This window comes from Gigantopelta aegis, unplaced genomic scaffold, assembly GCF_016097555.1.
Source record: "Gigantopelta aegis isolate Gae_Host unplaced genomic scaffold, Gae_host_genome ctg2563_pilon_pilon, whole genome shotgun sequence".
NCBI classification, from domain to species: domain Eukaryota; kingdom Metazoa; phylum Mollusca; class Gastropoda; order Neomphalida; family Peltospiridae; genus Gigantopelta; species Gigantopelta aegis.
In genome coordinates this window covers 56,639-81,335 of record NW_024532958.1, presented here as the reverse complement: position 1 = coordinate 81,335, position 24,697 = coordinate 56,639, and the positions used below count along the sequence as shown (strand labels likewise).

The 24,697-nt window shown below is 34.2% G+C and overlaps 1 protein-coding gene across 1 annotated transcript; it reads right to left on the bottom strand.

Annotated features, from left to right (window-relative positions):
* Window positions 1-18,623: 18,623 nt before the first annotated feature.
* LOC121391494 (seven transmembrane domain-containing tyrosine-protein kinase 1-like) lies at window positions 18,624-19,208 on the bottom strand. The gene has a single exon (XM_041523109.1). It carries the CDS (start codon window positions 19,206-19,208, stop codon window positions 18,624-18,626), a length of 585 nt encoding a protein of 194 aa, XP_041379043.1.
* Window positions 19,209-24,697: the final 5,489 nt, after the last annotated feature.

The window sequence follows — 24,697 nt, the reverse complement described above, 5'->3', positions numbered from 1 at the left end:
CAGTTATCATGGAACGAGCTAACAAACCAGCCAATCACAATTTTGATACATACGAAGTGTCACAATAGAACCACTAACAGCTGGTATTGATACACATACCTTCAACAAGCCATGAAGTAGGAAATGTTGTCCTCTATGATCTCGCTGGTCATAAGGAATATTATAGTAGTCATGCTGCTGTCCTTGAAAAACGTCATGTTGAACACTCCTGCTGTATTTTTGGTCCTTTTCCAGCTGATCTTAAATGAGGAGATTCTGATAAAGTATCTTTATTACTGTTTAAGTTTATTGAGGAGATTTGTAAAGGAATGAAAAGCTCAATGAAATCACAAATCATCGTTGTTGGTAGTCGACGGATGAGCTGACTACTAGTATTGACCAATCCATAGATTGGTTGATGGAATTGCTAAGAAGGCTATACATTCACAAGAATATCGTGGGTTCTACCTATGGAATGTCTCGTTCAGGAGGTAAGGGAGTAAAAGAGTTTATTTCTATGCTTTCTGAGAGCTGTAAAGCTGTTCTTGATCGATCCAACAAATCAGCTTTTATTGCCATGTCCAGTACTCCTTTTTACAGCTTCTTAAAAAAGTGGCTATTAGTTTAGAAGAGCTATGTTCCTTATTAAAAGAGCAAAATGACCCTTCTCTTCCATCAGAAATATTAGTGTCAGTAGAATTTCTGACCACTTTGAGTGACAAGGGTCTTATATTATTCCTTAGAAATAAGCAAATAAAGGTTGGATAGTAATTGACAAAAAACAGCTCTTCTCAAAAAAGTTAACGGTGTCCTATTTGCCCCACCGGCAATCAGGCATGTTTATCATAATATTGCTATAATACTGGCATTGTACCTCTATCAGTTCTTAGGAAGCTTTTCCTGATTATGATATTGATATGTTAGTAGGATTTCTTAGAAGCCTACAGTTCTGTCACATTATTGAATCAAGTGCACTTGATTACCTTGAAACTAACATATCAACATCAATACCTATGCATTTGATGAGCTTTTATTTTTTCCTGCACTCATCGATGCTAAACGACCCACTGATATCAATATAGTGAATGAGATTGGGATGGTGTCTGTGGTGTCCTGATCCTTATGAGTTCCTGTCGATTCGATTTCTTCATATCCTTCTTCTTAGCCTTGCCTATACCTATTGCCTCCCCCTCCCACCTCGAAGACACCAGGTAAAGTTACAAAGCTAATCCAATTTGTTGAAGCATTAGCTCGTCGTTGTAATGTATGGACTAATGGTGTATATTGGGAGAATAAAGTTAAAGTAAGTTTTTTGTTGAAGTATCTGAGCACAATCGATGTGTTCAGTACTTGCTTCAACAAAGAGATGACTGAAAGTCACAAAGTTTTTAATTCAGTTATTAAGATCATTCTGAGTCTTAAGGACCAACTATGTTCATGTACAAGTGACGAGTACATGATTGCACCTAATGAAGTAGCTAACGCTTATACTCTTGATGTATGTCAACGCACACTTTATTCCATGGAAGATGTTGCTCTGGGTATTATTACTAAGTTGACATTGAAGAACCTAACAACGTTCACATTGAAGATATAGTAGGCAGTAAAGATCCATTTTTCGAATTGCTCCCTAGTGACCAAAGCGCTATTCAACCCAAGTAATGCTGAGTCACCAGTCCAACAAGATTATCTACAACACATTGAAGACATGTGTGGTGTATCTTTTTTATCGTATGTTGAATGTACGTATACATCTATAAGGGAGCATTGTAGCCAGTTTAGCATATTTGCTGGACGCAATCCTTTGGTAAGTGAGTTATTTATTACTTTTAGTGTACCTGCATCAATGTACAAGTCATTTAGTTTTAAAGATATTATATTAATCCCCTTATATATGTATAGGATCTTGCTCTCCCATCATTAACTGAGAATGTCATAAAACAAGTCTCTAAACCACTTCTTGAGAAAATACACCAAGGTTGTCTAATTTGTATATTTGTTGTTTTACATATTACACACGAGAAACTGCTAGCTCAACTGATCCTGTTTCTTTAAGTAATAAAATAATCGTTATGAATAAATTGTATTACTGATATATTTTATTTATAAAGGAATTACACCTGACACTGCTGGTCATCATGTCTTACTTGTAATTTTTGTCAGTAGAGGTATATTAGGTGAGACCTTAATTATGTTTTGACATGTTTGGTTATAAACAACAGATAGCTATTGGTAAACTGTCAAACATTGAAATATATTGTATATTTTGTCTCATTTATAGAAGGTTTGTTTAATGTAGGGAATGATGTCATAGCTCTATGATAAACTGCTAAGTGCTATCTCTTTATTTGCAAGAGTTTTTGTGTCCACAATCTTCATTATCATTATTAGGACTAATTTTATGAATATACTATTATTTACATTATAGTTAAAAGAGAACTATATGTTTCACTTCCCTATTTGTTATTAAGATATCATTTTCAATTATATTATGTACTTTATTCAGGAAATGAACCAAGAAAAATTGATCTCCAGCCCATCCTTGTGACATAGACAAAGCCAGTAAGTCGCCCCCTAACAAAGCATACCAAAGTTGGTCTATTATTTTTATTCCTACATTATCTCATAGGGTCTGAAAATTCAACTAACTGTTAGTTTAAAAGACATTTTTTTAGTGACACTACTACTGTAGTAAAGAATAAGTTGGGTGAGATTTTCTTACTTAAGTAGTGAAATTCAATATTAATTTCAATATAATCTATTATTATTAGCTATGGGGACAGGTCTGAAAAACTGTCCATTGCTTTCATACTATATTGCTTTCAAATAACTATTACAGTCTCTTGATAGACTTAGTTAGGTACCTACTTACTATTACTGAGTCTTGAGTGTAGAGTATTGAGCTACAAAGTTTACAGAATAGTTGTTCCTTACAAACCAATTGTTTGTTCATCTGTACAAATTATCTAAAACTAATTTAAGCATTATTCATCAACAATATTATCATTAAAAAAATATGCATTCCACAAAGTGGATATTTTTCTATATGTATTAAACCCTAAATCCCCTAGACAACTCTAACCCTAAACTCTAAATGTCCATTCTTAGTAGCCTTAAAGAAGTGTCACTTGCAAAACATGACTGGGTCAAATGGCACACCATTATGGCTAACTGATGTCATTTTACATCCATCCCGTCCCTGTCCATAGGTATAAGTGGATTCTAATGTGTAATTTGTATCATAGAAACCATACATGGAATATGCCATGGAGTACCATTTGATTGGTCAAATGAAGAGTTTTGCTTAGTACACAGTATTAACAGTACTTTGTCCTATTGCATTTGTATTAGGGTATTTAGAATATTATATATATGTCTATATTTTTAAGATTATTACAACCCTTTCCAATATTAAAATATCAGATAAATCGTTGATTGTATCTCCTTCATTAGAGATACCTATCTCAGTTTTTAAATCAACAACCATTACTTGAATGAAGTAACGAGTTTGCTCGAATTGCTGAAGCTTTCACACCTCTCACTCCAAAATTACCCATTGAGCCTGGTAACACTCATTTGGGTGTAAAACTAGACTGATGTTGTGGATCTGGATGGAATGTACTGACCTAGCACGTATGTATCGATTAATGGATTCAACAAAAGCTAAAAATGCAACTAGAGGATTCTTTGTTAATTGTTTAAGAGCTATAAACTGACAGAATGATGTGGCATGTCAATACGAAGATTATTTAAGAGATTTCTGGTTAGTTTTTTTATAATAGTTAACATAATAGTATTTGTATATCTTTTACCTTGTTCCCTGCCTGTGGTTTTAACACCATCTCCTTATTTGCACAAATTAAATATGTGATTATTATATAGGATTGTCTTTGATCAGATACATCCTGTTTTCCTATATTTATTCTATGTAGTGGTAGCCTGATAATAAAAATCACTTAGTGTAATTTTAGGCAACTACTGTGAAAAAGGTTCCTTCTGTACATTATTGCTTATCAGTTCGGTATTATAGTATTCTTTTTGTATGATTAATGAATTCCTTTATGGAATTATAATATTATTGTAACAATCTACAAATAACTAATATCACTGATATTTGTAGTTAAGAAATGTAAATCATTTTGTACCGAAAAAGAAAATGAAGGCACTCAAGAGACTACAATTGATGTAACTAATTTACATAAAAAAAACCAAACTTTAAATAAGTATTGTTTTTAGACATTATTTCGACAGCTTTATTCTTGTTCTTGGCCATAATCTTAATGATTGACTGTTATGAAGTAATTTAATAACACTATACTAAGATATCTTAATCACTAAAAATGTCATCTTATAAACAAGATTTTTTGTTCATATTTTTTTGAATTTTTATTATCTAATTTTTTATTTTTATAATTTTTGTAGTGTCTCACAAAGAAGGAGCCGGTGCTAACTAAAGTATTATTTCTTGAGGTCATTAAAATTCTCCAGTTAATGAACTAGCTTTGTTAAATCCAAGTATTTGACCTCTTTACACATAGAATAACTTAGAATATTATTATTTGATGCTTTTGTACCCAAACTACTTCCTCCTTAATTTATAGATAATTTTATTATAATTTGTGCCACCTTTGGTTTAAATGAACTATGGGAAGGAGGAGAGCTATGGGAGTTTCCTTGATGTGTATTTAAAAACTGAACATTTATAGCAGGAAGATGTACAACTACAAAGATCAATAATTGTTAGTTTTTTGTTGGTGTGAACTACATATGTCATCCAACTTTAAAGCTTGCAGGAACACAAGCTATACACCGAAACCCAATTACATGATGACTTCTCAGAAATAGAAAAAAAATGACCTTTGACTTTTGGTGAAGTTATATAATTTGTTTTTTTTCAGATTCCTTACCTCACAAAGTAGGTGGTGAATGAATATTTTCTATATGATGTTATAAATAATATAATTTCACCTTCTCAGTATTTGTGTGGCTTTTTTTATTCTGTCCTATTTAGTGGTTTCTGCGAGTTAATAAGCAGGTAAGGGCTTCAGTAGATCATAAAGACAAATTCTAAGAGCTCTATTTGTTTTAGATTTAAACAACTGGACCTCTGAACTGACAATATAATTTCCTTGTCCCCCTCTGATAAATCCCATCTCGTCAACCTTTAAACTTAGTACATTTTCTTAAAGATCAAGTGGAAGCATTGAACATATCAATATGACATTTGTTTTTCCTATGATGAGAGATACAATTGAATTAAACCCTTTTATCTAAAACTAATTTTTTCCTTGCCTAAGTTTGGTGTCTGATTTGGAATTATGTTCTGGCACTTCCAGCAAACCTATTTTGCTTTGCCTCATAGGATAATATCATTACCCTTCGCCTATCTACGTGTACTATTGCTCTGAACATGCTCGAACGACTAAATAGCCTGCATTTTTAGGATTTACTAATTATTACTTAGACCCTAATTGGCTGTGGTTATAAGTAATATTGCCTCATTTACAGTCCATGCCCTTTTCATTGTATTAAACAACCACACAATGTGCACCTGTGACACTGCGTATTACCTCGTTATTTTCTGTTAGATTTATAAAACTCTTGTTAGAAGATTCTAATGTGTAACATAGAACTTGAATGCCATAACACTACCTAAACTTCTGTAGTAATAGCTTTGATGGTTTTTCTGGCCCACATCTAAAAATGGCCATGTAATGCCATTAGAATTAATCAATTTATGAAATACTTAAAAAGATAAATCTGGTCTGTGAAACAAAGAAAAATCCATGATTGCTTAAAGTGAAACACCACGGATACCTGGAAAATTGGGCACTTTAATTAAGCTTAAAGTATACCAAGCTTACCATCTTTCATTGGATGCTAGTGTAAATACAAATACTCAAAAATATTTCTACAAGCTTAGCATCTAATCCCAAGTTTACAGATGCCCCGCTGATATTTTTACAAAACATCCACTCTGATGATGAGCAGATGACTGGAGTCCCAGATGAAGATGAAAGACAGCTAATTACCATTGATATTTATAATTAATTAATTAACCAAAATTAATTTATTGAATTAATATTACGTTACTTTAATTTAGCGTTTTTTGGATATGTCCTTCGCTATTTCGCTAAATTATGACACAAATAATATTTACTAAGGAGTTTCTTCAACCATTTTTTGGTTTTATGGGTCATTGTACATCCATTATTACTTATTTAAAGATGCCTCCAGTCATTACTGGCCCAATGTTAGTCGATGTATTAATTAATGACCACATTATGGGATAATTCATAAACCCCCAAAAAACTGCTCGCATCACATACAAAGGGATTCATTTCCCTGGGCCCACCTGTAATGTCTCAATAGCCCTGCTTAAAAGCTTTGTGAGAATAATTGTTTCTGGGCATGAACAAATATGGCAGATTGACCACATTAAAACATTTTGGAGTATTTTAATATTAATAATCCCGTTATATGGTAAGTACATATAGTACAATTAGAAACACAAATAACCACGTACCTGTGTGCAAAATCAGTACAGCATGAGTAGTAGAGGGAAGAGAGGAAAAGCATAATTTTTGTCCTAACAGAGTATTTTGAAGTCCAATTATATGAGAAAATTGTCACTGCATGATTTTTTGACAAGCGTTTATGATAATATCTGTCAGTGGATGTTCATCACAAAGTAGTGATGATCAATCAATCTTCAAATCCGAGTCTTTTAACACCACTGTCATCTCTTCACATAAAACATACCAGTCTTCTTCTTGGGGTCTTCATTACCAGGAGGGACAGTTAGTACTGGGACATCTATGTCACTTAACTCCAGTGGCTCAGCTACCAAGTAATAAAGTATAAAAGTTATACATTAAAATACTTTACCAGTCTTCTCCGAGAGTCTTCCACTAGCAGGAGGGACAGTTATTACAGGTTCTATGTCTTAACTCTAGTGGCTCAGCTACTAACCAAGAGAGTATAATAGTTCTACATTAAAATACTACCAGTTTTACAGTTCTTCTTGGGTCTTCGTCTAGTGGGAGCAACAGAACAGTTATAATAAAATACTCCCAGTTTTCTTCTTGGGTCTCTCGTCTAGTATATTGGGTCTACATCACTTAGCTCCAGTGGCTCAGCTACTAAGCAATAGAGTATAATCGTTATACATAAAATACTTACTAGTCTTTTCCTTGGATCTTCTTCTAGCAAGGAGGGATAGTTAGTACTGGTTCTACATCACTTAACTCAAGTGACTCAGCTACTAAGCAATAGAGCATAATAGTTATACATTAAAAATTTAAAATACTTACCAGTCTTGTTCTTAGGTCTTCCCTCTAGCAGGCGGGAAACAGTTGGTACTGGTTCTATGTCACTTAACAAAATGGCTCAGCTACAAAGCAATAGAGTATAATAGTTATACATAAAATACTTACCATCTTCTTCTGGGTCTTCATCTAGTGGGAGCAACAGATTGTATTGGCTCTACATCACTTAACTCCAGTGCTAAGCTAGTTAGCAATAGAGTATAATAGTTTATACTCAATACAAGTGATTGATTTGTCATAGTTTGAACCAATCAAACCACTTCAAACTTCTGTATATGCTACATTAATATATAGACTCAATACAAATGATTGGATTTGTAATGGTTCAAACCAATTGAACCCACCTTGAATTTGCATACATACTACAAAAACCAATATTAATGTATTATACTCAATACAAATGATTGATTTGTATTTCGAACTCCTGTAAAAAAACACATTAAATGTACACTGTAAAAACAGTAGTGTGTGCAGCACACCTCAGAAGAATCTGAACAAAACTGATCTGACTTCAAGGTAATTGCCATCCTTTGCTGCCACACAGATAATTTTAACTAGACAATTTTTCTTGAAAGTCCTGTCAAATTTGAGGTCATCAGTTATATCCCACTGATCATTGAAGTGATAAGTACTTACGATGTCGATCGCTTTTCAGTTCCTTACAAGTAAATGCTTTACCCCCGTGGATGCAACAATAGGTAATTTCATAGTACTTTAGCCTGTCGTTCAGATATCTTGACATCACTTTCCCAGGCAGCTCCAACAGTACGGCTGTCTCTAATCCAGAACTTCATAAAGTGAGACTTTTCATAGTCATCAATTTGTCTTTAAGCTCATCGAAACTCAAAAAAAACTGCTCAAGAGAAAAGCCTCACCAGCAGCTGCCATCGTGGTAAAATGTGGACGATCACCTGATCACGTGATCTAACGGCACTTTAATTAGAGTGCAGTTAACAGCACCATAGTCACTACCAAAAAAATAGATACTGAAAATTCACTGTGTGTTCACAAAAAAAATATTTACCTCAGGCTTCCCTACTGAGCTGACCCATGAAAATTATTTTGCCATGCATCATATATAGTGCGGTTAGTACATGATATGATCATAGTTAATGACACTTTTGTGACTACAAATTATTATTATTCACCTGTCATGACATTCATTACAAAAGACTGAGCCACTGTCTACCTCATGAACAACTTTAACATGTCTTGATAGACTGGATTTGTGTTGAAAGGTCTTATCACAATGCTTGCAAACAGACATACTTATTTGCTTGCACTTAGTTGTTGCAAATTGCTAACACGATTAAAGGTGTAGGAGTAATTTTTGAAGATTACCACTCTTCGGTAAAACATGAATTTAAAAGATAATAAACACATATATAGTCATAACCTGCTACTAGATATAGTACTTGTAACAAGACCACTTGCCACATCATTATGTGCACTTCTTATGTGTTTTGAAGAGACCACTTTGAAAAGAATAACTCCCTCCACAATTGAATAAGGGTTGTCCAGTATTGCCATTGACTATCCAAAGAGAATTTTGGACTCCTTTTGTCCATAAGGGACTAATGGACAGTAAAGGCTGTCCCTTTGACTTTAGCTGTGCTTGTCCATCTCTTTTTCTTTGAGGAAATGATGGACAGTAAAGGATGTGCAGTGGACGCTTAACACTGCTATACTAAATGGAATTATGAACAGTAAAGGATGTCCTATGGATTCCTTTAACATTGCCTTTAGTCCTGCTTGTCCATCCAATCCTTTTGTCCCTAAGGGACAAATGGACAGTAAAGGATGTCCTATGGACTCCTTTAACATTGCCTTTAGTCCTGCTTGTCCATCCTTTCTTTTTTTTTTCTAAGGGACTAATGGACAGTAAAGGATGTCCTATGGACTCCTTTAACATTGCCTTTAGTCCTGCTTATCCTTCCCTTCCTTTTTCCCTAAGGGACTAATGGACAGTAAAGGATATCCTATGGACTCCTTTAACATTGCCTTTAGTCCTGCTTGTCCATCCCTTCTCTTTTTCCCTAAGGGACTAAACTAGACAGTAAGGATATCCTATGGACTCCTTTGACATTGCCTTTAGTCCTTATGTCCATCCCTTCCTAAGAGACAAACTTTGTCCTGTGAAATACTCAATTTTGTCCTTATTCCTGCTTTCCTTTGTCCTAAGGAAATAATGAACAATAAGGACATCCTATGAAACTGTCATAAAATTTGCCTTAGCTATCTATACTAGTCTCTATTTTGTACCGTCTATTAAGTCCACTTTTACAATGAGTCTGTTTGTATATATTATCATATTTTAGATGACTTAATTTGTTACTATAGGGTGTATTGTATACGTTGGAAAAAATAATTTTGTCCATTTTATATTACATAAATGCAGCTGAAGCAAATTCTTTTCCTCATGTATATTATGAGGGTCACATAAATTCAACAAAAAGAACATAAATGTGTACTCACTCATCTTTTGTGATATGTGGTTAGATCTTGAGAGCCACGAGAGACCTGTTCACAAACGTCTGTATCAACCTGATGTCATAGAGATCAAGGGCATTAAAGGGCATTACTTTGGTATATGGTTGTTCCAATTAGGCAGAGTCTTATCTTTTGTAATTGTGGAAAATTATGGGGGTCACAATTGTGTTTACACCATTTATTAGTGTGACCCCTCATATGCATTTTATCAACTACAATTTTTAGTGATGCTAGCTGTTTTGTTTGTTCCGTAAGACCTACTCTTTTTTTGCTCTTAGCAAACCTCTATAGATGGCAAGCATTGTCATAACAAATGAATTCTATTAATGACACAAGCAAACATTGATTGACTAAGGATAACTCAAGTGGCCATTAGTCACATACCAATAGATTTTGCAACATCCTCATGCATAGCAAAAAAGTTGTGAACGTATCATAAACCTGCATTTTTGATTCAGAAATAAAAAGTTCTCCTATGAGCACAATTATTCCACTGGGCCTCATGCCAGCCAAAACACTTACACAATATTTTGGTTAAACATGTAAATTAATAATGTGTTAATATTAAATTGGTGTAAAATGTGCATAACTAACCAGAGTCCTCAAGTTCAAACGATGTCTGTCCTTCTCAATGTTACAAGATAATGCTTCATTATCATCTTCTGCATTAAATGCTCTACAATAAGTATGCATGTAGATTGTTGAAATTTATATTCAGTTTGGTAATGGAGGGAGTGCATTAATTTAGTATAAACTATCACTAATGATATATACTCTTTTGCATTGAGTAGTGATGCTATAGTTATAATAGTAATGATGAGAACCTACCCAATACTGTTTGTATATGATTGGACGCTCTATTCTGGGCTTTTTTGGTGTGACATCCATGATCGTTGTTGCTGCTATTGACAGAGACAATACATTTCTGGTGACATATTCCACATTTGTATGTGTCACCACTTCAGGTTGAATACCCTCCTCAAACTCTTTGATGATATTTGGATATATATGAGTCGCTAACTCCCAGGTGACTTGATTATCTGGTTTACCTAACCACAATACCTGTGTATTGATATATATATATTCTTATAACTGCTTTGGCAAGCATCATGCAATGTCTAAAAACACAAGTCTATTTGCTATAACTATGCATGCTATATAAAAAGAATAACATAGACAGTCATTTTATAAAACTTTGTAAAATATGCTGCTCCTATTGTCTTTTTTTTCCCAGTATCATTTCCACAACAGGATCACCCTCATCTGCACAATAAGACAGACATACATGCTCGACTGACTTGTTTCTGGCAGTATCGAGATTTATATTGTGAGGATGATGTGCAGCCTGATTTGATATGTCCCTGATATGTTGGGATACTGAATGCATCCAGTGTCCTTTGCCATACACACATCACAATGATTTTTTCATATTACCATCAAGCACCAGAACATTTTTGCACCTGGATACTTGCATGTGTCTTCTATAAACATGATTTTGATTTATTAACGTAATTTTTATACAGAGTAACCTGAGTACTTCCTTTCAAAAGCTTCATAGAATATTGGAGTGAACCGTTGTAGAGTTAAAACCAAGTCTGAATACATAGGGAGAGTCCATTAATTTCTGGATAACCAGACAATGTGTTCGAAATAGAAATCTGAGGTGTGCTGACTCAATCTTCTGCAATTGAGCTTAAACACTGTTATGTCCTTTACGTTATAAAAATAATACATTTTGTTGTTAAGATGCTAGATGATAATAATACTACAAAAATTCAGAAAATTGAAGACTATTTATACAGTACTGTAATTAGATGCATGTTTACTAAATAAACAATGATGTAATGATACTCCAATTTAGTTTGAACATAATATCTCCTCCACCTTTAATTGTGATACATAACAGAATCTCCTGGTTTGTAATAAATAACATTGTGGAGGTCTTGAAAGCCTCGTGGGTCTATGGCACGATATTTGTAGTTGGTTCTCTGTGTCCGCAGGAATTAATTCAATCTCAGTGGGGTCACTGCTAACTGTGCTGGATAACTTTCCTTATTTCGAGACTTAATTGTTCTGCATGTCTCCTCCAAACCATTTCTCGTACTTTTACACACGATAAAAGACAGGGCCAGTTTTTCTTCAATATAATACCAGGTCCCCACTTTTTAGTCCCTCAACTAGTCTCCTACCCAAACTTCTTGTTCCTGAAAAGTCTTTCCCTGGCCTTTTTGTCGAATATTTCTTTTGCTTCTCTTGTCTTTCAATAATCTTTTTATTTAAATTTGGAACCAGTAAGTCTAATCTACTCCTTGTTATCCTCTTCATCAATAACATAGCTGGTGCTTCCCCTTGACTGTTGATTGGGTGTTTTCTGATAACATAATAAAAAGTATGTTAGCTTTTGGTAATAGCATTTCCTCCTCTTGACATTTTCTTCATTGCCATTTTGAATGTCTGCATAAATCTTTCGCTAATCCATTCGATCTGGGATTGTAGGGTGCTACCTTGCTATGTCTGATACCATTTTGACTAGTGAAGTCTTTAAAACTCCTTTGAGACAAACTGTGGTCCATTGTCTGTAACAATATTTCTCTGGCCAACCAAATGTTAATCTCAGGTCTTGTTATGGTATGTTTAGCTGTTGTGGTTGACATGGGTGTGACTTCAGACCATTTAGAAACGCATCAACCAAAATTAACCACATCTGACCTAAGAAAGGTCCACCAAAGTCTAGGTGTACTCTTTGCATGGTTTGCTGGGTTGTTCGAGTGGGTAAAGGGGAGTTCTTGGGTCCTCCTTGTGGTTTTGCTGGCCACTGCTAATACTGGTATTGTCTGGATTGAACAGCATGGTCAAAGTTTGTGGTCTGTGACCAATGTAAACTTGTTTAGATACAGATAGGTGTGAAACTTATTAATTCTCAAAACTTGCTTAAAACTTCTCTCTATATTTGAGAATAATTCCTTTCTGCTTTGGGATAATGAACTTGAAGCGTATGCTATTGGCCTTTCGTGCCATCTTTTATAACATGTGACAACACTGCTCCAATTCCTACTGATGAAGCATCACAATCTAACTTCACCAGTACCTTGGTTGATGCTAGTTGTTGCTTGAGCTGTTCAAATACTTTCTCCTCTCTCTTTGTCCCTTTGAGTTCACTTCTTTCTTTCTTAATTTGTTAAAGGGGGCAGCAACTGTTGACAATTAGGTATAAATTTTCTGTAATAATTTACCATCCCCATAAATGATTGTAGTTGTTCTATATTCTTCGGAGGTTTGGCTGCTAAAATGCTTCTACTATCTTTTCTACTGGGTTAATTCCCTCTATACCCGATGACATGGCCTAAATATTCTACTGAATTTTGAAAAATTGACATTTGCTATGACAAGCTCGAAGACCATACTTTCTAATCGGCTCAAAACTTCCTCCACATTTGCTAAGTGTTGTTCCTCTGTTTCTCCTGTGATGAGTATATCATCCAGGTACCACACTACTTGAAGTAGTCCTTGTAAAATTTTGTCCATTATCCCTGGAAGATTGCATGAGACTGGATGCTACTCCATATGGCAATCTTGCCATTAGTACAATCCCTTATGTGTATTTATGGTGGTTAAACTTTTAGACTCATCATCCAACATTATTTGATTATAAGCTTGAGATAAATCGATTTTGGTAAATTTGTTTCCACCATTCATTGCTTGAAAACACTCTTCAACGGGTACTGCTGTACTTCTATAGGTAGACATAGGTTGAGGGTAACTTTGTAGTTACCGCACCACTCTCACAGTGCCATCTGGTTTTATTACTGGTACTATTGGTGTTCCCTACTTGCTGAAATCTAAATTTCCTTCTTCTACCATGGCATCCAATGCCTTCTCTAGTTTTGGTTTTACAGCAAATGGTACTGCTCGTGGTTTGTAGAACTTCTATTATGAGTTTAGTTTAAACTCTCAAATGAGCTGTGATACTAGCCAGTTATAGAGTTGTGCTTTTGTCATTCACTGAACAATCTTAAGAATGCTAATTACACACAATGTACTTCTTATATAGGTAATAAAATGTGTAAATTTACTAGTATAACTTTTACTGTAAAACAAATTAAATTATAGTACAATAATATCTATCAAGTAATATCCTCATAACATAGCATTGATTTCACACAAAGTGATAAATGAAAAGAGAAATAAGACGAATATCTTCAATATTTCTTTTCAATGTTGTATAACATTTCATACATCCCCTTACTTTTATGGCATACAGGAATAAAAAAATACTTTACAAAAAACCTACTTGAGTTTTCAAATACCTGCTGAAAGGACAAAAATATTATCAATGTGTCCTATTCTGTGCTATATAAATAGTAACATCTGTGATGGCTTTCAAATATAGCATATACTATCTAACAATGTTACTGACAATTGCTGTGACTGTATAAACTAGTTGTGTTTGGTAACTATATTTCCTACAATAATTACATTATAGGTAATCCTAAGACTTGTGTAAGAGTATATTCTCATTGCTGAGTTCTCGAGAAGTCATTCTAAATACTCTGTTACTATATATAATGTATTCATTACTGCTTAATTTCATATTATTTAAGAGACAAGAAGTCAAATGTCAAGATCATAAGACATTAGTAACTTTAAGGGTGGGGTTTGACCTCATAATTAGTTTTTATACTATGTACTATATATATGATTATATTTACATGAACATACCATGACTGATCCATCAGAGTGTGAAGAAGCTGTTATATCTCTAAAGGATTTTTACTTCAAAATAGTACACACTGCAAAACTAAATAGACAGAGATATGGTAAGACAATTTAGCAATAAATGTGTGAATTCGAACAGAATAACTGAAGAAATTATATAATACCTGAGCTTGAAGGTAACTCCTCTAAGCTACTCAGGCAGATGATTGTCATTCTCCAATGACAGCTATGGTATTAATATTTTTAGTTCACGATCAACAAAAGATAATTGCCAAAAGTTAGTAAAAACTGCCATAAATTTCTAACGAAGTGTTTTGCAAAATTCTCACTTTAAAAAGTTAGAAAATGTCATAAGCTTTATGCAGGAGGTTTTTGTTGAATTTTCGAGTCTTCACTGAAAGCTGTGCTTTTTTCAAAGGTTTTTCAGACTTTTAAAGCTTTTTACTCGTTTTGACGCTCCTTTTGGCAGTATTTTTAAGAAGTAGAGAAGTTTTGATACCGTCTACTATAGTTTGGTGGCTACCAGTGCAGTGTTTGCCGAGTTAGAACAGTTCAAAAGCCATTTGCCCGGGTAACAGACACAGTAACCCTTGCTATGCGCCCACGCACAGCGAGGTTAATTACTTACCAATGCCACAAAATGAACAGAGAATGAAACCTGAACAATCATTACAATGTATTGATCCTTTGACAGCAAAGCAATAACTATTCCTTATTTCTTTAACACTTATCACTCTTCTTCTTGACAACCTCTAGATCTCTGCAGATGTTTGTTTTTTTCTATTAGGATTTAACTCGTAATAGAATACAACATCCATTAACTTTTTGTACAAGAGGGAATATGTACTGGGAGTAAGTCAACATGGTTACTTGTACTGCCTATATATATATTCATCAATTTAAACAATCAGCAAATTCAACTTGAAGAATATATACTGAACCTAACAAAACATTTATCAACTCATCTGCACAAATACAGGTAAGATTAAATCAATTGTTGCTAGAGTGTCTAATTTTTTGCTTCCATAGGTCCTCCAAGTTGCCTTACTGGTTTTCTTCAGACAACATCCGTTTCTTCCAAACAATACACAATATAATTTTGCCATCCATATTCTCTTTAATACTCTCTACCTTTTGCATAATGTCAAAATAACATGTCTTTGATTAAGGAAACAAAGACATTCAAATCACATGCTGTTACTCCTTCACATATCACATATCTTTAGAATCACAGTCACAAATGACACCTTTCACCCTAATTACACCACTTTTGCTGTTTTGCCATTTTTCTAATAAACATCATTCATAATTACTACCACACCTACAGTATGTATCTTTAATTAAAGAATCACTGCCACTAATCATATGTAGTACACCTGTTTTTGTTATAAGTTTATCACCTCAGTCAAAAATATTTAAATCATCCATTAACATTAATAACCCTACACATATTCTTATGTTATTATATTGATCACTCCTGTAAAAGAAATAAAAAACTCTCTCTCATCTACTAGTACCATATCAGCTCGTCATTGTAATCCATTCCCTTGCCAATGTCATCAAAAACTCGAAAAATTGTCAATCTACTACTGCACAATTAATACCATCTCATAGTACTTTCTTAAGACCAGCTACCTAGGATTAGTGGTTTTAGTTAGCAATAATTAAAACTAAAAATTTAGTCCCTAGTTACATTTTATTTAACTAAAACTATTCTTAATACCAGAAGTAACTACAAGCAGGAAACACAGAAACAACGTTCATGCACTACTGCTACAAGTACTTATTATTAACTGTCACTAAATGAGATGGTAGCCAATTGATGCATATAAATTAATAAAGTTTGAACCATTATAACTAGGTTTTATTAATGTAGATAAAGTGATGAATATTATGCTAAAGTAAAACAGATGTATAAACTATTTTAGTTACTGTCATACTTTCTTATACATTCGTTTTTATATTACCTTCATTTCAAGTAATTTCTCTTTCCAATAGTATTTGTCATAAAGCTGGAATAGCTAACTATATTCTATATCAAATCATTGTTCAAGGACCAAAACTAACTGCAGCTAACTGAAAGCAAAAAAAGCTACAACAACAATACCTGGAAATATGTATGATTAAATTGCTATGGGTGTGCTAGGTACTGATGTATATTATACTTGTATAAGCATTATCATATAGATTAAAGTACAGGCGGCCATTCTGGATGGAGCCTAGGTTAAGATGCGACCATGATGGAAACTGAAGCCAGAGAGAATGCTGACGGAAGCGACATACACTACAGGACACCTATAGTGGTCGAACTAATATTGTTATAACAATTGTTGTCAATGTAATTGGCATTTTATTCAGCTGGAGAAAGTAGCATGTGGTAAACATTTGATATAATTTATGCGTGGTCGCACTACCTCCTCTAAACCTCTCACAACTATCAAGAGGTAATATAGGAGGAAAGCAGGGTGGCTGACACTACCATCACCCTTTTGCCAGAGTGTTGCAGCAAGCTTAAGCAATGGCTGCTGTGGAGTATACCTATACTGTAAATACTTGCATTAGTAATCAAAGCAGAATTATGTTTCTTGTATCATAATGAGTTTGCTACATGCAACAATATTGGTTAAAATCAACCAATCAAATTTTCAGTGATTATACTTGGCCAACTGATGTGGAGTATGGAGTATATTATTTGTAGCTTCATGCACCTTTTTGCTTTATTTGAGCTTGCAGTAATTGCCCTTAAGCCACAGTGGTGTTTTCCAAATGTTATTGTCATTCTTCCATTTGTATGAGAACTAACAAAGACATTGTTAACTATCTCAAGGGGGAGCCAGGTCACTGAAGAAGTAAATACGCTTTGTTGTTGTGAGCTAAACTACTGGTCCAGGTTCATCAGTTGACTACATTACTTGAAAAAAGGAAGAACTTTGCCCGATTTATGTTTTTGCAGCAAGAATGCCAAATAAACTATGTCGTGAGTGTAGATTACACTTCTAGCATGCACAAGCTTTCCTCCAAACCAATCCTTATTAACCTCATTAAAATTGGTATTAAAGATATCATGTAATGAGTATATTTGTGCTTTGCTATAGCATATGTAATTACGAAAAGTTTATATGATGTCTTAATGATATCACTTTTACTGAAACTTAGTGAGAGTTAATTGTTTTTTGCCTTACAATCCCAGCCAGTTGTGTCCATTGTGACTCCGATTATTAAAGAATGACGAACAGTCTGGTGAACCAAGATGGAGCAACTAGTTCTGGACAAAGGATTGTGAATTGTGGCATACTATATAATAATAACAAAGTGTGTGTCAGTTCTGTACAAATCCATACTTTACTGATTCATGTTAAATGAATTGGATTGAGTGGTTGAATAATGTCTCTGTTGATCTACTCCCAATGTAACTAAATCTATCAGTCATACTTATTATATTAACAGAACAAATACTAATACAACAGAAGTAAACAGTATAATAGTTAACAATATTATATGTATATCCATGTTATTAGTCTATCAAGTATGCTCCTCTTTAAATAAATACTTTTCCAATTCTCTCTATTTTTAGATTTGTACCCAATTACTATTAGTGAACGTCATAATTGTCCACAAATTATCTAGTTATTAACTAGTTATGAAGCAATTATTAACTAGTTATAAAGTGTCTATGTGTGTGACAAGATGTGATAGCAGTATGTTAATTATACAGTTTTATTATGGGGCTACATCTTTATTTGGATGATTAATGTTTGGCTCTGTTTACATACTACTATTATTAAAACTGGGTATGAAATCTTGACATTATAAGAAACAAGTCGACTCCACTTTTATAAGTAAATTTAGTACATCAGCAATAATAACTTGTAATGACATAATTATAAAAGAAAAAGATCACAACGAAAAAAGATTATTCATAAATAATATTAACTGTATTCATAATGTCCATAATATATTATGTAATACATTGATACTAAGCACATTTATTTCACACTGTAGTACTACAAAGGATAGAAAAAATACTTACTACATAAAAGTAATTGTCATTTTAGGAGAAGTATACCAAAACAAATACTTACTTAGGGTCTAAACTAGATATGTTCAAGATCAGTGAGTACTTTGAGCAATAAATGGACGAACTTGACACTCACGGGAGATACACCTCTGAACAAGACGTTTCATAGCTGGCCACTTGATACTGTTACATTGAGTCATTTTATCTGCTAATTTTGAAGTAGGAGGTTGACGTAGGATCATTTCCATCAGTAGGACACCAAAACTAAAGACATCCATTGCTGGAGAATGCTGTTCAGGAAACTGTGCTTCTGGTGCAGAGTAGAAGGGGTTACCTGGAACTACACTGTTAGCTGAGATACTTTGAACCACATTAGCTGAGCCATAATCGGAGAGTTTACCCTTCCATATTCCACTACCACATGGTTCAAGGAGGACGTTCGGACTACTAACATCACGATGTAATATTGGGTGTGGTCGCCAGAGATGAAGGTAGTTTAGAGCAGCAGATATGTCTTGGGCAATCTTGATAATTTGAGGACGTGTTAACAGAGATTTTTCAATTTCTTTACGCAAGCTTGTTGGCATTAGTTCCGAAAGGATGATAGGAGTACCCACTCGAGTGGCTCCTACAAACTGGAGGAGATTAGGATGTCGGGACTCGTGCAGCAATCTCATTTCTCGAGTAAAAACTGATATGTTATATGGTGACAAAATGACTTCATGAAGACATTTGGCAGCAACTCTAAGACCACGAAATTTAGCCACCTTGACTTCTCCCCAACCTCCTTTCCCAAGGACCTCCTCAGTCACCTCAATCTCCTCCTTTCTAACTACCCAATGGCAAAGTTCTTGCAATTGCAGTTCAAGAGTGACATTTCTTGTTCAAGTCTTGTATTAGATTGATGGAGCTGCTGATAACTTTGCTGAATATTGTCTCGTTCACAATGAAGGTCATTACACTCTTGACGAAGATCTTGTTCAATATCATCATGCTCTTGACGTAGTATTCTTTCTCTTTCTTGACTGTCCTGTAATTGTTGTCGCTCCCTCTCTTCTAGATCTTGTAGCTGTTGTTGAAATACCCTTTCCCTATTTTTATGATCACGTTGGAGTGAAGCTTGAGTTTGTTGTGCATCTGTTATCAAACGTTGCTTCTCTCGAAGCTCTCGACGTAGTTGCTGTAGCTGTCTTTCTTTTATCTGAAGGTCCTCTTGAAGTGCTCTTGTCACATCTATCTGCTGCTGTATTGTATCTTGTAGTTCTTTGTTAGTAGCTTTAAGTTGTTGTGATAAATGTTGGATTTCTTTATCTTTCACTTGACACTGTTGACATGGTAAAGAAGATTGGAAGATTGGAAGATAAAGAGATTGGTAAAGAGGTTGACCTTTTGATCTCCTAGGTTGCACAGTGTGAAAAACACACTCTGAGGTCTCTTTTGTTGCAGCTTAAGTTGATATTCTTCAGTTGACTTCATTACATCTCCTAAAGACCACTGGTTATCTTTATACTACAGTGAAGAGATATACTATGTAACAATACTATTCAGCTATGACGCTAGTTTGTAGTACAAAAATTAGTATACACATTTATCATATTGTGTGTGTATTATACAACAAATAGTGACAGCACTTACTAAGCTCTATCACTGTAGTATCATTAAGTCTACCATCTGGGTATTTATATCCTCCAAATTGTATTACCCATACAGTGGCAGATGACATATTCCATACTGACAGAGAGTGGCCAGATCTCTCAGCAACTGACTTTGGTAAAGTGAGCTGTAGGAGGAATATAGTGCACATTATAATAATGACATTCAAAACTATTCACTATTCTTATACCACATACATTCCTACAACTGGTAGAGTTAACTAAAGTTAATTATGGTATAGCTGACTTGAAATATTTGAAAGTAAGAGTTTGAGTAGTCAAGTGAATTACTGTAATCGTAGGCATTAATAGGCCATAGACATAGTGTGTGAAAGTCACATGGATTCCTTTTTAAAACTCAAACTCAAGAGCTACTCACAAAGAACCTTTAAATAAGTTAGAGGAGGAACTACAAACAGTACTGCCTGATTGGGAAAGTCAATTTGAAGGGTGCCTCTGGTCCAAATATAACATTATACCAATATATATTCGCCAGACATTTTGCTTTCAATTCTACTAATAGCAACAAAAAACTCACTTTACTTTAGAAATAAGGTCTGTATACTATCTGTGTTGAAGACAGCCCTTAATTCATGCACTATGTGTCAGAGATGATTAGTATGTAACTTACCTTTCTCCATGTATCTTTGTTTAACAACCAGCAGTCGGGCATTTCATATCCACCCACCATCATCACATTTAGGTTATTGATAGCAACTGCAGCATGACTCGATCTGCACATAGGCCAATTCACTGATTGCCTTAACTTCAGCCAGCACTAGATAATGTTATATTTCATATTTTTAAGTTATGTGATTTTCAATTTAGTTTATTTTATTGAGCATGATATTGTCTAATAATAATATTTAAAAACAATTGGTAACTTTATCATTAATGAAACAGTTACCAAAACGTATCAAAGGCAATATTTTTCTACAAAATTTTAAAAGTGAAAAACAATAACATAAGGTCAATACTATCATATACTACCTGTTGTGCATGATACTGTTGAGGTGACATCTTTTTATTCATACCTTATTTTCGTATTACCTACTTTGTAAAGGAATTCTGAGGATTTTATGTGAGCTTGATATTTTATGATATTTTTGGCGATTGTCATCTCTACTTATTTTTGAAAATAGTTTGTTTATTACTAGTTTCCCTCTTTTGTTAGTTATGATATTTGATGCAGTAATGAAATAATTTCACTTGTTACTACTCACACCAAAATGAAGTAGTAAGAATTAACTTTTAAAAATTGCAAATGATAACATGCAACTGTTTTCCTCACTGATGAGTTTTAATATTGTTAAAGTAAATGTTTGCTGCCACTGCATTCCCAAAATTGTTATTCTGTATGGTATTCTGTATGCAATACAGCGAATCACAGCATGGCCAACTAACATCAGTTGATGTAATTAACCCTCATGTTCTTTGTGTGTGCATTCCTGCAATACAAGTTCTATATACACTATACCCCACACTCTACCTCTCTACTGAAGGCTCGGCAAAATCAGACTAGTTTTTATTGACTAATATTTAAAGTCAGAGCAAGACGTGGATAATATTTCAACCTATACAAATATGCCTTATATATATGTTGAGTAAACACTATAGTTTTGGGCTTTGTGGAAACTCATTATTGGTATTAATGGAAACCATGAAAGGAATAGGTTGAAGCAAACACAATGCTTTTGAAAAGTATTTTCTTCATTCCTGTCTTTGGGTGCACATTATTCTTAGATACAAAAATGCAAATTTCTTAACAACCTTCAAGATTCCATTTCCGCACTAGGTCACATATAGAAGGCAGACACTATGATGACCTCGAATCTGTTTGGAACTGGGAGTTCCTATGTCTTGCATGAACATTTCTATTGAGTGTCAGCAGGCCCTTGTTCGTGGAATGGATGTAGCATACCAGACTAGTCCAATCTGCACACTGTATTGAGAGTATGTCTAGGAAGACCACTACACATTTTATAATGGTTATTGTCCATGCAACTTAGGAAACCTCAAATTTGGTATATTATAAATGTTTGATAATTTATCAAAACCATTTTATCTGAACTATCCCTAAACACATGCCCATCATTCCAGAGATAATGACTAATAATATTCATGATATTAATTAATAATATTTATAATATAATTAATAATATTCACAATTTCACAAAGGGTTGTTTAGTTCAGCTTTTTATAACTTAGCTAGTGGAATAATTTTAGTTTTTTTCTCTGCTTTAAGAATAGTTTTTAGTTAGTTATAGTTGAGAAAGATAAATTTACTACTTGTATTATTAGACTAACAAATATTGTTTGTCTTAAATATTTCATTCTCTAAGTTTGTACCTACCAATTGGTTCTTCTATCACATGATGCATACTCAACTTTGGAAAAACATCTTTCAAATAGTATTGACAAGGCAGGGTATATATAACGAGAATATCCTACGCCATATGTGCTAAAACTTGCATATAACTTATCATTTTCTACCCAAAAAATCTAATCAGATAGTTGTCATCTATTGTAAAATCTCTCTTGTATAGCAGTAATAGCACTATCATTGTCAGCTATGTTGTCTTCTATTTTATCCTTTTATACACCCAAGGTGAAAAGTATACATGTGGTCTTATGCTCACTGATGCATGCCCCTACATATGGTTTCATTGAATAGTGCCATCTTTAGTTATCAGTTAACTTATCACTTGCAAAGTTATCATCATCATACCTAGGTTTATCTTTTGTGGAGTTCGGATAGTTATTTATTGAGTACAGGTATGTGTGTTTTTAGTCAGTATTAACTATAACAGTTAATATATATCAAAAACTATAACAGTTAGTTATAGTTTTTGCCATTAATTATTGCATAAATCTAGTTAGATTTAATTGGTTTTCTTGTTGTCCACAAAACTTTAGTTAATTTTTAGTTACTTAATTGTGACATGAAAAATATTTAGTTAGTTATAGTTAGTTAACTAAAAGTCAAATAGATTAAACTAAAAGGTTTTAGTTTCAGTTATAGTTACTAAAGCAACAATAATATTTAACATGGACAATTTCTAGCAAAGGGCTATGGGCTAGTGCAACAACTTAGTACATACTGTACTCACCACTGACGTCTTGTACATGTGGCAATGTACACACTGCTGTCACGACCAACAGGAGTATTGCCACAAAATAAAGAGCTCTGTCGAAAGCCATTGATGTAAAAGTGAAATTATAACAAGGAGGGTGGGGCATTCTCCTGTGATATTGGTACTAACCAATGACCTGAATGCAGACATTAATTTATTAAATTAAATGTCATGGATAAAGTATATTGATATTGAAACTTTTACCAGTGGCTAACTCATAGTAGTGGTGCTCATTAGTAGAAAAATTATTATATTGAGCACCAGGTTGTCGAAAAATAGGAGCTGGCCCAAATCCACCGACTATTAGTAGATAATCAGCTTCTTTAATCTGAACATGTATATCTCACAGGAGACTTCATCATTGGGGGGCCTTATGTGAATTAGGTGAGGACTTCTGTACCATCTGAGTAAGTCTGTACTTAATGAGGTTAAGACTATTATGACGACACTCATCGTGGTTACAATGCCCTCCAAAGTAGTAGATCTTGTTACCAATAACAGTAGAGGCATAGCTCCAGACACCCAGTGGAGGTTTCCCATGGGTAGGTCGTTGTTCCCACCTACCAGTTGGTAAATGGAATAACTCAATAACAGAAGTCATCCTTCTTTTATCTTCATTATCATGTAATTAGGGAGACCCATCGAGTTACCACCCCACATGTAGAGGTAGTCACCCACTATATGTGTGGAGTGGTAGCATTCTTTGTAGGAATATAACCTACAGAACATAACACACACACTTACGCATAAACAGCTACTACTATATTTAATCGAACCTGATTTTTGTGTAGCCATTTCTGTTTTTTCAACCTAGCCCTGCTATAAATGTTTGCGTGCGTCACGTTGTATTACGAAAGCACTTCCGCTAGGCTGAGCACTTAAGGCGTATGCTCTTGCCCTATGGCGCAAGATGGCGGGTATAGAAAATGGACTCGTATTATTAATGTTGCAGCATCGTCCTTTCGGCACGCCTTTTCACAAGTACATGTCTCCAATGCACTACTTCACACCACGTGTTCACTACTAACTAGTAAAAACTCATGGCATTATAATTTAAATATAACTACGTGAAGTGTACGCGAACTACGTGAATTGTACGAGTGTACATTTACGTAGACTGTTACACTTTTTATTAGTGTATAATCCATCACAATCGTGGCTTAAGATTGCGACTAACTTGGAAAATATTAATATGCATGGCATTGACAGAGAGTGCAATAACAAGCTAAGGTTGTACCTGCTTCACTACACAGGTTAGTACACTACATCTTGGTGCACTACAACATATTTGTTCTTGTAGAATGACAGTAGCTTAGTTTTGATGTAGTCAGAATATTTGATTATATTGGTACAGGAATGTACTTATGTATGCTTTCAACT

Bases quoted from the DNA above. Each gene is read 5' to 3' on its own strand.
- LOC121391494 (XM_041523109.1), bottom strand. From the start codon at position 19,208: ATGAGATTGCTGCACGAGTCCCGACATCCTAATCTCCTCCAGTTTGTA.